The 16,045-nt window shown below is 36.8% G+C and overlaps 2 protein-coding genes across 2 annotated transcripts in view; one reads left to right on the top strand and one right to left on the bottom strand.

Annotated features, from left to right (window-relative positions):
* The first annotated feature begins 2,285 nt into the window (after window positions 1-2,285).
* Window positions 2,286-11,811, top strand: LOC139140924 (neurocan core protein-like). Its single transcript, XM_070710415.1, has 7 exons — window positions 2,286-2,468; window positions 3,510-3,608; window positions 4,409-4,640; window positions 6,188-6,310; window positions 8,520-8,630; window positions 9,358-9,649; window positions 10,298-11,811. Exons 2-7 carry the CDS (start codon window positions 3,525-3,527, stop codon window positions 10,398-10,400), a joined length of 945 nt encoding a protein of 314 aa, XP_070566516.1. The 5' UTR covers window positions 2,286-2,468; window positions 3,510-3,524; the 3' UTR covers window positions 10,401-11,811.
* LOC139140923 (membrane-associated tyrosine- and threonine-specific cdc2-inhibitory kinase-like) overlaps window positions 11,151-16,045 on the bottom strand; it is a 22,932-nt gene continuing 18,037 nt past the window's right edge. Inside the window, exon 14 of the mRNA XM_070710414.1 lies at window positions 11,151-14,143. Within this exon, the coding sequence (XP_070566515.1) occupies window positions 14,108-14,143 (36 nt within the window). The 3' untranslated portion in view covers window positions 11,151-14,107. The remainder of the gene's footprint in view (window positions 14,144-16,045) is intronic.

Raw genomic sequence — 16,045 nt, 5'->3', positions numbered from 1 at the left:
TGACAGACAACGACTTATCCTTGCGAATTTACTATGTGTATGTATGTATGTATGTATGTATGTATGTATGTATGTATGTATGTATGTATGTATGTATGTATGTATGCATGTATGCATGTATGCATGTATGCATGTATGCATGTATGGATGTATGGATGTATGTATGTATGGATGGATGGATGGATGGATGGATGGATGTATGTATGTATGTATGTATGTATGTATGCATGCATGCATGCCTGCATGCCTGCATGCCTGCATGCATGTATGTATGTATGTATGTATGTTTGTATGTATGTATGTATGTATGTATGTATGTATGTATGTATGTATGTATGTATGTATGTATGTATGTATGTATGTATGAATGTATGTATGTATGTATGTATGTATGTATGTATGTATGTGTATGCATGTATGCATGTATGTAAACGCAACCAAATGAACGGCAGTCAATCCGTCCCTCTTGCTAAGACTAACATTTTCGGTAAACAACTGCAATTGTGTAGAACTATTCCAGGAAACAAAGAAAGGGTTTGCATTAGAGTCTTATGTGTTGTTGTTATGTATCATGTGCAGAGGAGTCTTGGTTCAGTGTCTGTTGAAGATCACATGAAAGAATTTATACATTGTGGCCCTCGATAGCAGTATCTACTCCGTTCACACAGACAAAGTTACGCCGCCGCTACACCGACGTAACTTTTATATCGGCTTCGTGAAACCAATCTCGGTGTCGGCCCTACGTCGGACCAATTCATTTGTACTCTAAATTTATCCATAAGGTAACATTATATCAATGATAATGTCTCTTCCATGCTGCACAATAGATATCGCATTGAATTTTAGCGTTTTTGGAAGTCCCTGATACTAGTGACAGATACTGCCTTCATTATGTATTTTCTCAGGAACACTTACTATTGTTTGACTGTTTTACTGGCGATAAAATGAATGAAAGGATGGGTGGATGGATTCATGGATGGAGGGATGGACGGAAGAATGAATGAATTGGTAAATGAATGAATGAGGGTGTGAGTGAATACATTAATGAAGTAATAGATGAATGAAATAATCAATCTAAAACTACCGGGATCGAAGAGGTTGAAGTGCATAGCTGTATTCTCAACTATTGAGAAGCAACTCAAGACGTCCATGCAAGCACGCTATGCTTTGGTTAATGTGACACGTATTAGTTGAAAAAGAAACACAGAATAAAGATGTATAATGCCCGTTGACCTTATGAAGATTTTTTCTTGGAAAAAGATATCCTGCAAGTGACAATATCTGGAGGATTGTTGGTGACATCGATACCGTCACGGTGTGTCCTGACGATCTGTTCAGGTATTTGTTGTTTCTCGGTGCATTTACGACTGCCGTTTAAAGTTTGCCTGAGTTCAACTAGTGCAACATGAAACACACACAATAATAATCAGGCAAAGCGAAATGTGACGTCAATGAAAATATCCTTGCGTAAGAAGTATAGTTCCTTCATGATTATGTCCCCGATTTCCATTGTCTACTGTCATCGGCAATTTTGCACAGATAGATATAGATGTGACTCGCTGATGATGTTGTACTGTACGACTAATTTGTTTATTTACTATTGTCAATTTCGAAATAATTTACCGTACTACTGAGAAGCGCAATATTTGAATGTTTATTTTGGATGACATGACAATTCCCACATAGGATAAATGTGGTAACGTGAAACAAAAAAAAAAGATAGTCTCAATCATATTCAAGTTCGATAGCGCTCATGCAGACAGCCGTGTCAGTCATCTGAGGACATCCATAGAAATGTATCTGCTTGCACGTGGCTTGTAAAATCGACACAACAGGGAAGCTAGCGATTCAATCAAAACTTTTGTTTTGTTAGACTCACGGCAATACTCGAAACGTGCCAGTCAGCGAGTTATGTTTCAACGAGGCAAATAGTCGGGTCAGTCGGGAAGAAAATTACTTTGGAATCGAGACCTGCATCAAAGACATGCGCTTAGTTGGGGTTTTCGTTTAATCCGTGTCAACAAAAGAAACGACAACATGTTTGAAGATGTACAACGAGTTGTGGGGTCACTGCATCGTTAATAAAGTCACCATCGCGGCATAGAAATCAACAGATTCAAATCGCAGAATAGTTAAAAGTCTATTAAATACCATATTTCGATTTTTTTTTTATTAAACTCGGATTTTATATTCGTCGCTCGTTCCTATAAATGGGGGCCCGTTTTGTCGGTCACGTGATACTCGTAAATTGGCGCCAATATAAGGAGAAATATTATTTGAAGGCTACTTAAATCCATATTAGACATGGATTGGTGAAAAAATCCACAACTTTTTTTGTGAAAATCTTTACAGAAGAACGAATTCCGAACCAACTGCCTATGCGTCAGATAGACTAACATCCACTAGTAAGTGCTGTCGACTGCAAGGGTTTAAGAGGAGACACTTTGAGAAAACATCGTCTACTCTAGGTAAGATATACCCGACCACTCTACACACAATGTGAGTCTTAGAGGCTGTGCCGTTGTTCGCTGCCTATGTGTCTGAGCAATGTCATAAACTGTTCATCAACATTTAGGAAAGTTCCGTCCATGTTCGAAGGTTCAACAGCTTATATTTGGATACCGTGGTACTTTATTCCGCGTGAATTTGGAATAATGTCACCCCTTCCTATACTGAGAGACATCTGATTAACTTTGAATTGTGCATACACACGGTACCACGTCATATTCAGGTTCTCTTCAGACACACACACGTGCTTTTCCGGGATGGCACGCAAAAAGGTTTCTTTTAAACTTCCGCAGTCACCAGGCAGAACTCGCCAAGAGCAGGGGAGGCAAACCAAAGAGCTTTTTTAGTAATCTTCGGGCAAACACGGTTATTTGGTGGCGATTTGTCAAGTTGTCAAGAGAACTTTTAGTTGATTTCTATACCTCTTCCTCTAAACCAAACTTTGACGGCATTTATGGCAGTGCATTGACTTTTATCTCAAGCTGCTAAACGTTCAGCTACGCCATTGCAGCCATCGACGCCACACTTTTCGTTTTGATCAAGGTTTAACAACTGTAATTTGAATTTGAAGTTGTTGATAATGAAAATTCAGGATATAGATCTGTCACTGAGTCGACAGCAATATGAGAGTGGTCTGAACGTGTTTTTGATGCTTGAACTTGCCATTCAAAATCAGTTTACCTATATTTTACAAAACCTTTGATGTACCGCCGTACGCTTGGAAAATATGAACTTGTTACCATGGCAACCGTTATTTGCCCCGGCAAGTTACAGCTCATACTTTTCCTCTTTTTAACCTGTGCAAAAAAAAAATCGACTGGCTGTGATTTAAACGGCGTGACGCCAAGAAACTCACCACAACAATCATGACCATGGCCATCAAAAATGTATATTGCTATTCCAAAAAATGATTATTTCGATTCGCCTTCATTTAACCGGTGAAGATGCTCTCCCAGTCGTACATATTTCTATTTAAAATTTATTTATTTAAACTTGATCAGGAGAATTATCCAAGGATGAGGAAAGTATCATCTGCGTGTCTGCTGCTGTTAGTGTTTGCGATTGGCATTGCTTCCTCTGACGGGAACATCGACAGACAGGTCAGTTAACTTTATGTGAAAATATATAATAAAATGAATCTTTCGAGTAATTTACATCGTGAAAACCTGCTCAGGAAGTATAGTCACGGGGCGGTCATGAAACTACAGAATTTTGGCTTTCGAGACTTTGTTGTGACACTGTTTTCCATCATCTGGAAAATGTTCAAGCATTGAATCCCCTCCATTTGCTGTACTGGTGATCTAGATTTAACCGTTTTCCGCAACGGGTATAGGCTTTGCCTTGGTGTCTTGTTGGATATCATCGGAAACCATTGCAAATGACAACTTATGTCAAACAGAAAATCCAAAATTTATGCCTGAAATAACGCAGCTCAACCTTTAATACTTTTCTTAGCGTCATCATGTCAGGGTGACGTCACCATAAACAAAGGAATACAATATTACAGAGACAAAGAAACAGACAGATATCTCCAAGTGTGTCAGAAAAAATCATTTTACAGGCGAACCTTTGAAATTTATACATTAAGAAAGACAATAAAACCATCTATGAAGTCAATGCATGTATTAATTTTTGAATGGCTTATCCAACCGTTGAGCCATGATTTGAAGAAATATATCTCCGCTTACGTGTAAAGCAAGATAACTTGCACAACATTTCATAAGAGGTTTGATCCACATGCCGCACAGCTCATGTCATGGGAATCGTTTTTTTTCGCTTTTTGTTTTCATCTCTCACTGACTGCATCTAACAGTACTAGAAAGCCGGGCGCCTGTCCGTATTGCCCACATCAAGAAATCCGTCGTTTAACGTTTTTGTCCCGTTCGTTTCAAATTCACAGGCAAGACACAAAAGAGACATAGAGCAACACACCGACAAAGAGGGCAACATGTGGGAATGTGAGGGATCGTTCTGGGTAGGTAACGTGCCATATTGTGCTGGTACGTGTGCTCAATGTAAAAGCTTTGGCTCCGACATTGTCTGTCTAGCAACTGACCCATGTGGCCAAGCTCCCCCTGGAAGTAGTATGTGTTGTACTACTGGAAACAAGGAGCTCTGTGGCTTTAACTGCAGTGAGTAGCCATACTTCAGTTAATATCATGTTTATACTGCTGCGCTCTGAGCTCTTTCGCGCACACACACACACACACACACACACACACACACACATATATATATATAAATATATATATATATGTGTGTGTGTGTGTATGTATATATGTATATATAAATATATAGATATTGATATATAGATATAGATAGATAGATAGATAGAGAGAGAGAAAGAGAGAGAGAGAAAGAACATGTATGTATGTATGTTGTATGTATGTATGTATGTATGTATGTATGTATGTATGTATGTATGTATGTATGTATGTATGTATCTATCTATCTACACATACGTAAACCTTCGTATTACATGGGAAGACAAATTGAATACATCTGCATGTCCTTTCATCGATTCGACTGTGTGCCTTGTTCGTGTAAATGTGTTCATTTCCGTTGTATGTTAACATTCCGTTTGAAATAACTGTCTTTCGGATAATGAAGAGTTGTGATTAATATTTGTATATCCACTTCATGCCGTATGTTTACCCGATGTATGATATAGAATGATCGTTCTAAGCCTTCGAAGCCGACGTTGTCTTTCGATAATTTTTGTACAGCTCTCATACGTTGATGTCCACGGAGTGTTGTCAGTCTGCGTCCTATGGAATCCGATGTTCACCATAATATGCAACTCAAAAGTGAAAGACTTAAACTTTTGCTCAAACTTTCCGCAATGAAAACTGTTAATAATTTTCTTGCCGAACAAAGAAAAAAAGGCAGGTGTTACCATGCAAAGTTTGGTTGTAGGGAAACAAGTTACAGAGCACTATAATTTACCGATATTTGAAATTCAAAATGGCCCCCATCCCTATATGTAATGTAAAGTAAGGGAAACAATAGTATGTAATGTAAAGTAAGGGAAACAATAGTTTTGAAAAACTAAGAGGGTGAAAAGTTTTCTTACTCAAAGAGCTTGAAAACGAGCCCTAACAAGCGGTAGACCAAAAAAGTATTGTGAAATTTTGAGAGTCGGAATATCTGTCCTCGAGACCATTCTACCTTAATTTGATTTTTTGTTTATTATTGAGAGCGTCTGTATTTTCTTGTATACATTAAAAACGAGCCAGTGACGAGAATGCGATCTTCGGAATCTAAAAGTCATTGGATCATCGAAAAGTATAAAGCTATATCAAATCCATACTATCCAAGTATATTTGCACTGTCAAGTTTAAATACTGGCAATTGGTATCACAGGACAATGTTTCAAAGACGTTACGAGAGGGACATCTAACTCTTTAGCAAATGCAAATTTTCTGATTTAACCCTCTGAGCGCCAAAGTCAATTTTGGTCACCTTTAAAAATATACACTACTCAAAATTTTTCAAGTTTTTGCCAAAATTTTGATAAAAACCTATAGCCAATGAAATGTGATGTTCATGTGGTCCAAAATTATCAAAAACATTTCACAAAAGTTCGTAAAAAAGGCAAAATGTTGCATTTAAATTTTGGTGGGAAAAATTACAGCGGTCAAAGGGTTAATACGTCGAATCTTTCCTCTCGTTTCATCAGATCCTGTCGTCATTGATCACTGTCTTCCAAATCCCTGTATGAATGGTGGTACGTGCAGTCAAGATTCACAAGGCTACACATGCTCCTGTACTGAAGACTATGTTGGCGATGACTGCGAAATCGGTGCGTTGTACGATGACTGTTGAGAATTTCCATAGTTTTGATTGCACTCTTTGTCAACACTGCATTTTAAAGAACAAGCTGTCGAACGGACTCACGTTTATGCGTTGGCACAAATACGATAAATAAAGCGAGACTACTTGATGCAGGTGATCTGCATGTTTGTGTAAAGAATCGTCCATTACATTGCTCGCATCTACATTCATAATCACACTTAAAGTGTCAGAATTTTCAAAGTACATGTATGCGCCTCGAAAGTGAAAGACTTAAACTTTTGCTCAAACTTTCCTGAATGAAGCCTTCAACCATTCTCTTACCAAATCAACGATAAAAAGCTGGGAAGTCACTGTGCAAAGTTGGGAACCAGCGAAACAAATTATCCAACAATTTTGCGATATTTGAAATTCAAAATGGCCGCCATTCCTGTGTTAACTTTATGGGGGGGGGGGGGGGGGGGGGGATTAAATTTTGGATTTTCGAAAAACTGAGACGGTGAAAGTTTTTCTCTCTCTAAGAGCTTAAAATGAGCCCTCCCAAAATGGTAGATCAGAAAAGAATTGTAGAAATTTGAGAGTCCGACTATCTGTCCCCGAGGCTAGTTCTACCTTAAGTGAGATGGAATATCAGTTAATCTTATTTAAGTGAGGAAATGCAAACACTTGTTGACGATAAATGTGTAGAATGAATTAAACACAATTGGAACTAATTTGGGATAATTGGATCTTCATATTTTTCAAATTTCTCAAAAGTGTTAGGTGCCCTATAGCTGTATGTTGCATCATTATAAATTATTCCTGAAAACAAGTGTATAACTTTAAAAAAGAAAAGCAGATGAGCGTACATTTGCATTGAAAAGACATTACTTTACCATAAAATTATCTCAAGTTAGTTCCAATCGTGTTAAATATTGAAAATTAATAAAACTTGATACAAAAAAGCTTGCATTAAGTATTTCGCCGATGAGATGAACACGACAAAATGACGATTTCATCACAAAGTTTGACCGTGCTCTCGCCGATGTGCAGCGGCTCGGAAGGGAATGGCTGACTGGTAGATTGTAAACTGAGGCTACTATGTAGCTGATTGGCTGTTACCATAGTGTCAACGATATTCAGATAAACCAATAAGCCACAAGCTTCCGATACGCTGCACATTGCCAGGGAGGAAGATGCTGCCATCACGTAGGCGTGTATCTCGCGGACAAGACAAGACATTGAGAGCCGAATCATAAAGAGACTTAACGACCTGGTGGTATGCGCCTCGAAAGTGAAAGACTTAAGGTTCCAAGACAAGAAATTTACCTTTTTAAGTCAACAATTTTCTAGTGGTTAACAAGTAAGGACCCCCGTAAATTATATATTTTCGGAAAGCCTAGATACAGGGGAACATTTTGTTACCATAGTGTCACCATTATTTACATAACTATCACGTGACAGGTAATTTGCATAACCTTTCAAAACTCGGTTTTCCCTATGTTTTGTTACAATGCTTTGAGATATGTGGCTGAAATTTGTGTGAGTACAAGCTGTCCTAAGGATCTTCCAAAGTCGTCCTCAGAATTTTTTTAAACCTTCTTAAACAATTTTTATGCCTGGAAAACATCCAGAGCGGTGAATTTAACCCTAGTTGTTTTCTTTAAAATTGTGCTCAAATAAAAACTGAGCAAGATATAAAAAATCTGAGACATGATTTTGAAGAGCGTTGTGACAGCTTGCATTCCAGCAAGTTTGGGTCAGATATTTTTTGAAGTATTGAGACAAAACATAGGAAAACCGATTTTTGAAAGGTTATACAAATTACCTGTCACGTGATAGTTATGTAAACAAAGGTGACACTGATTACCAAAATCTTCCCCTATATCTAGGCTTTCAGAAAATGTATAATGTACGGGGGTTTTGAGCTTATTAACCACCAGAGAATTGTTAGATTAAAGAGGTCAATTTCTTGTCTTGGAACCTTAAAACGTTTTGCTTAAACTTTTCACAATGCAACTTTCGACTAGTCTCTTACCAAATCATGAGCAAAAGTCAGTGGTCATCGTGCAAAGTTTGGTGCTTGAGAAACACATTACTTAATACTTACCGATATTTGAAATTCAAAGTGGTCGCTATGGTAAGTGTGGTAAATCTCGGGAAAAAGTAATATTTTTAACTTAAAATAGCATGACTTAAAAAAAACTATGAAATGTGTTCTTTTACATTCAAAATTGTAGTCGATCGCTGCAAATTGAACCCGTGTATGAATGGCGGGGCGTGTTTTAATGAACCCGACAACTTTAAGTGTTCGTGTCTGGAAGGCTTTACAGGACCTACCTGCGAAATAAGTAAGTATACATGTGACCTTTTCATGTCTTTTCTCAAATTATTTTTGGGCGCAATATTACGGTACAGTTCTTTTACCTTATAGTGTAAAATTTTTAACGTGACCAGAAAGCTACGGTGGCGAAAATTCGTGAAGGAACATTTCATGGTGAGGAAAATCTGTCCATTCAAAGTGCCCATTTTTGTCTGCGCGGCCTCTTGGATGACGGAATGCCCAGTATCGATATCCACCATGTCAACTCCGATGTTTGTCACAGTTGACTTACGGATTTAAGTTTACATAAGTGTGAACTTCAAAGCCTTTTTACGGAAGCCATAAAACTGGACACGATACTCAAACATTATGGCGTGCTCCACAAAAGTATTGAAAATTATCAAAAGTAGATTTAATATTCTCCTAATACGCGAATCGAGAGTAATCGGTGCTCATATTTTGCTTCCGACTAGAAAAAATACATTCTTTTCCGTGATCAAGAATCGAAATCAATAATGAAAATCGGGTCACGGCGCAAATTCGCAAAATAGTGGAGCTTTGAAAGATTTTGTCAGTCCGAAAAAATGTCTCTGAGACACATTCTGCCGTTGGGATTATACTGTATTTTGAATCCAGCCTTGCTTGTTGGTCCATGCTATTGTCCCAGTAGTGGATATACAATCAAATCGAAACCACTCTTTGGCTCTCTGAATCATTCCATGAAATTTTAATCGCAATCTTCAAATTTCACACAGGGGCCATAAGAATCTGCACACTTTTCAGTGCATCACATGAAGGCAAAAGCTGGAGCGATGCAAGAAGCGACTGTGAGCAGCAGGGAGGCACCTTGGCACATGTAAGCAACGCCAGGAGGCAGCGACTTCTCGGCGATCACCTGGACAAATCCCAGATGTACTGGCTAGGTGCCAACGACCAGGACGCCGATGGCGATTGGCAGTACACAGATGATACCTCTGTTTGCTTCAATGGTTGGCAGAACGGAGTGCCTCCAACTGACAACGATAGACAATGTGCAAAATTACAATGGTAGGAATGGAATTTGTTTTAATTAGTTCTTTATGACTTTTCTCTGAAATTCATTTGTTTGATTTATATCAGACCGTCTGTTGAAAATGAATCTTGAGAGTTGAGGCTTCAATAGTGTCGGACGCGACAAGTTTGTATAAAAATGCATAGCTTTCAGAAAATGACACCTTCGAGGTATTAAAAGTTGTGATTTTGTTATGTCCCAAGTTCACTTGCATCATTTCCCAGCGCGAAAAATGTCACGAAAACCATCAATCATGATTCATTTTCGGATGAACTATTACTAGAACCCGTCGTAGCAATGTGAACTATACAGATAACTAATATGCCTCTGCTGCATTCAATTAGACGTCATGGTTCGACATTCAGATCTTGTGCGGGGTGGGCAAAAATGCAAGGGGGGAAAATAAAGAAAAAAAGGCGGTGAAAAAAATTACTGAGAAATTTTACAGTCATGGTGATTTAAAACAAACATTGACATGAAGGTCAGACAACAAAGTGTGTAAATTTGAAATAAAAAATCGTATGCATGTTTTCTACATTAAACAACCAACGTCAACCAGAATGACAAAATGCTGCAAACCTCTCTGGATTTTCCCTTACACATGTTACAATCTTCTTTTTAACTTTTTACAAACAAATCTACAGGGTCGGAGGTTCACCAGCTTGGTTCAATGAAGACTGTTCCTCTACTGAGAAATTCATATGCCAGCAGACTTCCGTTCTTGGTCTGACTCCGGGAAGTCTATAGACTATTCATAAGCTAGCAGACTTCCATTCTTTGTTTCAGATTATACACTGTAAAAACTTCAAGGCATGTCAAACTTTTGAGTGGGTTTAGATTTTTTAGCTTATATTGTCTTGTTTTGTATACACTGTTGAAAAATCATCTTGCCATATCATCAACTTCCATGAATATCAATAGTTGACTACACTTGTAGATTTGCTTTTCCATTTAAAATTGGAAAAACAATACCACAGAACTAATAATTATTTCAAAATTCAATGGACGTGTTACACGTCTTGTCAAGACAGTTGTTGCTTTTGCGAACAAACTTATTCATCAAAACTAGACAACGTTCCTGCTTTGGGGCCAGCCGAATGTGACATCTTGTTGTATGATGTGAACCTGACAACTTTGGTAAAATCAACTTACTGAAGGGTGAAGTGGTAGGGTAGATAAAAAGCAATGAAAGGTGAGAAAAAGATTATTGTAAATGATATTTTCTGTGAAAAGAAAGTTTTCATGGATTTCTGATGATAGAATATTTGGGATTTTGTCATGTAAAGTGTGTGGGTTAGATGTGTTTTGTAGTAGGGTCACTTTAGATAGGCAGCACAGATAGTGTTCAGATGGCTAATTCACATTGAAATGATGTTCTATGTTCTTGTAATACAATATCCAGTCATAACTACTTGAAATTGAAGTCTACAGATGACCCCTGCAAAGAAATAGGCAACATTTATTATGTTCAGAAAACACTAGACACCAAATATCATGTACGGTTCATGAAGTTTATTGCTCAGGCAGTAAGCAATTCTTTCTGACCAGACACAAGACATTGTCTTGCTCTACAAACGGTAATGAGATTCACAGACAGAAAACATCTTCCTGAAAAGTTTGCAACGTGTAACGGATTTCAGACTCCCTGTCTCAATTGAATGTATCGGATCACTGCTGAAAAAAGTTTCAAAAAGTCAAGCATTGTACTACAATCTTTCTGTAGCAGGTACAATTTTGAAAAATAAAACATAAAGCAATCTGTCTTGTCCATGTCCACAGGTAAAGCACACAAATAAAAGTATGGCAAATATATACAGGAGTGTCGTTTCTGTAATATCTGTCAGCATTGAAATCTATTTGAATTGGTTTCACCCCCTACATTCTCAAAATACTGGTATGGCATAATGGGTATGACTCTGACCAACCACCAGAGACGACCATTCAACCAGCCAATAGTGCTGGGTTTGGGGAGATAAGAAAACGAATTCTGACTGCACTTTTAAAAAATTCATCTGAAACTTCTGGGAAATGAGTTCCGCAAGGTTCTAGTAATCCCCTTGTATATCTTTCAGACAAAAACTTATTGTATCTATTGTAGGTTTGAAAACTGACAATAAAGTATGATGTCACTAACCAACAGTGGTGCTGTTACTGCAAACATATTTGTGTAAGAGCTTTTTCTCAACATGGCAGTGAAATTAGCGAGCATGAAAATTCTGTCAACTTGAACTTGAAACAAATTTGTGATAAAAACATTATGAAAATCGTTTTATGAAAATCTATCATTACTTTTCAGTTTCAGGATTTCTTTCAGAATTGAATCAAGACTGAATTTGTATATTACTCAATGAACAATGGAAGATTTATGAAGTTTCTTAACTCTTTCATCCCTCAATTCTCTGATAAAATCTTACTGTTTGTGAGTTACAAGTATTTGAATGCAAATTTGGAAGAACAGGAGAGAGGTACGTTTGGTTGCTTGAGTTCCAGAGGCTTTGACACTTGGTAACAGTTCTTGTAGTTCTTATTTTCATAAAAAAAGTCAACTTTGAACCTGAAATTACGGGCAGATCATGCAAAATTGAGAAAAAAGAGGATGGTTTGGGGCATGTCCCTATATATTCGATATCTCAAAACCATTGCTGATTTGACTCTGAAGCTGTGTTATTATGTTGACTGAAACTACAGGCAGTAAGGTACCGGAATGTGTCATGTATGCTCACTGGATCTAGAATGTATCTGTAACCACTAAGCACGGTGCCAGTATTGAACATTCAGTCTTCTCAACATACAGTAGTGCCATCAAAACGGAAACTTCACCAAAAAAGTCATTATTTTTTTTGTGAAGTTCGCAATATCCACACCTTATTACAAAATCAAATTGACCGTTGGTATCACAATAACACATTCAAACAGATGTGATAAAAAGACAATGTCACTTGACTTCAACACATGACAACCTAATCTAAAATCAACTTTCAGACATAATATTGCAGGTTGAAAATACGGATGACATCAATTTTTGCTAGTATTTTCCCTGTGACAATGGCTCTAACTGCAAATTGTGTAAGTATTAATTAATTAAACAGAAGTTTCTTGTAATGATGAGCTAAAATATCAGTGTTTGGTTTATCAGTGAACAAAAAGGAAAGATACGTTTTCCATTTTAACGGAAATGTATGGCAGTATTGTGAGAAGCATCAAAGGATAGATTGTGTAGAAAACTGAAATCACAAATCAACGCAGTTCATAATATTGGAAATGGCTCTGTGTGTTTGATGCAAAATTATGAACAGATTTGAGATGAAATTTTAAATCTCAGTGATCAAATAAAAAATCTGAAAACTTTACACTTTTTTGGTGGCATGATGATGACTTCTGAAAGAGGTGGGGGTAAGGCTTGTATTAAAGTCTGAAAAATAATCTGAAAACTTTACATTAATTTTTTTTGTAACATGATGATGACTTCTGAAAGGGTTGGAGGTAAGCCTTCATCTATAATGGCAGTGGGAATTTAATGCAATGCTTCAGGACACGTAATGATAAAATTATTAAATATGAAAAATGGATGATGGATGTATACTGTCAACATCATTAAGAAAACACTAACATTTGTTAACCAATCTAATTTTTAGTTACGTACAAGCACATCGGTTTAGATGTGACAAGATATACTTGGAATAAATCTTGTATTTTTGAGTATTCATACCATAAGAGGCTACTTTAGCCACTTTAAGACTGATCATTTGACAGACTTCTCAGTTATTTACAGGTGGACTACCTGTAATACAGACACAGTTCAGTATTTATCTACACATGAACTCTGCATGATAATGACATGATTATAGAAATGTCAAGTTCACTGATGCCGTGAACTATTTTAAAGTGATTTTGTGTTCCCATGTATCATGGAAAAATTAATAATTACAAGTACATTGGAGTTAAAAAATAAAATCAAAATGAATCACTTCATTAATTTCTCCACAGATGCAACTCGCATCAAAACATCAAAATAACAAATTTTTACATCTATTAGTGTACTGTGAAATGAATTCAACAGTTGAATTTGCGACTCAAAAATTTACAAATAGACTTGAAAACAAACATTCCATCATAGTGTTCTCTATGAGAATAAGTGATAAAATAAGCCATTAAATATGTATTTTACTTTTTGCGTATCTAATATTACAAAACTTTTGCCAAAAGTACAACAAAATAACAGCATAAACAGTCCATATATTCAATTATCATTAACTGACAACCCTTTTCAAACAAAAAAACATTACTGCTGTAACATTTAGTGAGTAACTTCTTTCAAACTCTCAATTATAATATATCTCACTAAAGCACATATTAAATAAACAATTATGTCGCGTAAATTAAATTTCAAACATGATAAAAATGTGGGATATATTTTGTTCCATCTTACAATATCTTAGAAACTTTTGTCATGGTCATTCAGAGTCTGAGAGGGCTGCCTCTTCAAAAACCTGTCAGAGAGAACCATAGATTTTTTTTACTGAGGATGACAAAATATAGGTTGCCTGAACACAAAGATAAAGGCAGTGTTAAAGGTATACTGTCACCTGTTCCAATTTTGCCACAGTTACCATGGAAAGAGAAAATCTAACCAATCACAGATTTTAAGCGGGTGGCCGCTTTTTAAAAACAGCGCCCTCACATGGGTGTTTCGAATACCAAGGAACGTTCTTTTGACCATATATGGGCATATTTAGATTACAGGAGACTCTATACCTTTAAAGTACCATAGATTCAAGGTCAGCAAAGTCCTCTCAAAATTAATGAGATAATGTAATTTCAGGGTCATTACATGCAAAGACTTCAAATTCAAGGACTTTCAAGGACATTTCCAGTAATTTTCAAGGACTTTTTGCAGTCAAAACATCATTTTTCAGGTATCTTCTTTACAAATTATCTTTTATATCTCATTTTACATTATCATTTTTACAATATCATGACTGATAATTTTCATTTTTGAAAATTGTGGGTGGATTATCAATTTTCCAGGACTCAATATCATATTCAAAGACTTTTGCAGGAAGCTCCAAAATTCAAGGGCTTTCAAGGAGAGTATGAACCCTGTAAATATAATACTGCTGAGCATTTCTAATGTTCATCCTGCCAAGTTCATCAGTCACCATCAAGTCAAGTTTGTTCACCCCCAATTCCCTGTACACAGGTCCACAGTCACCATTGATAACAATGGGTTTGGACCAAACCATGGGGGTGAAAGGGTTAAAACCAGTGAGGCATAACATGTCCTATATGTTGCATTTTAACAAAGACTTGAACATTTGAAGGCCCTTGAAAACAGAGATACTGTCAACATGATTTTCATCGACTAGGCCTTGTATATCATACCAATACAAGCCAAGTATTTGGAAATACCAACAGGTGTAAGTGTTCTCCACAGCTTGGAAAATCAGAGGGGTGGCCAATTTACATAACAATACATACTCTACATATACTTTTGTTGTGAAAAATATTTTCTTTCGTATGGTTATTAACATATGAATAGATTACTCCAAAACAGGGGTGGGCCCACCCCCTCAAGATTCCAAGTAGAGATTCCTGAGTTTGGTTCATGAATGGTCTTTTACTGACTTGGTAGATGAGGAAATGATATGATCAGGTGGAATGAAGATAAATTTTGATAATTCTAGCCTCATTACATTGATGGTAGAATATGAGATTTTACAATTTTGTGTGCAGTCAATCTTTATTCTTGTAACTGTTTCAACGTTAGATTTGAAAGGTAAAGGGAAGAAAAGTGAATTTAAAGTGGCACTCCCATTTGGTAACATTTTTAAAACACATCTTTTTAATGCCAACTGTCGATATTTGACGTGGCGACTGCGCGCGGATTGTGAGATATCAATAAAAACATGTCATTTCCCGAGCGTATTTTTCACATCCCGAAGTTTTACGATCATTTCTGATTATGACCCGAAATCCCACGGTTTGTTGTTATGCTGCTTGATGATATCCTAGGGAGTACATAATAAGTTCGAACGACACAATAATTTACCTCCCACTGTGAAGACTTTATATACAGCATTATGCCTTTACCCATATACCCTCGAGAAAAACTTTTTCTCGAGGGTCTATGCTTTACCTCAGGTAAGTTTTTTAAACTTCTCCTAACTCCTTAGTTTTTGTCGTTTTCAATATGCTCAATCAGTTGAGAATATTGAAAACGACAATATTTTTTAACCAATACCACCAAATATTCACCTTCTCTGATTTTACTACATTTTGTCGTCTGCCAGTGCTGAGACAGCCTGTCAGCCGAAACTAAGTTCCGTTTCGTAAAAATGTTTCCAATTTGACTATGGAAGAAAATGTACAGTTCAGATTTATATCAATGATAT

The sequence above is a fragment of the Ptychodera flava genome, chromosome 9, assembly GCF_041260155.1.
Source record: "Ptychodera flava strain L36383 chromosome 9, AS_Pfla_20210202, whole genome shotgun sequence".
NCBI classification, from domain to species: domain Eukaryota; kingdom Metazoa; phylum Hemichordata; class Enteropneusta; family Ptychoderidae; genus Ptychodera; species Ptychodera flava.
The sequence above is the reverse complement of the archived record's forward strand: the minus strand, read 5'-3'. Positions and strand labels throughout refer to the sequence as shown.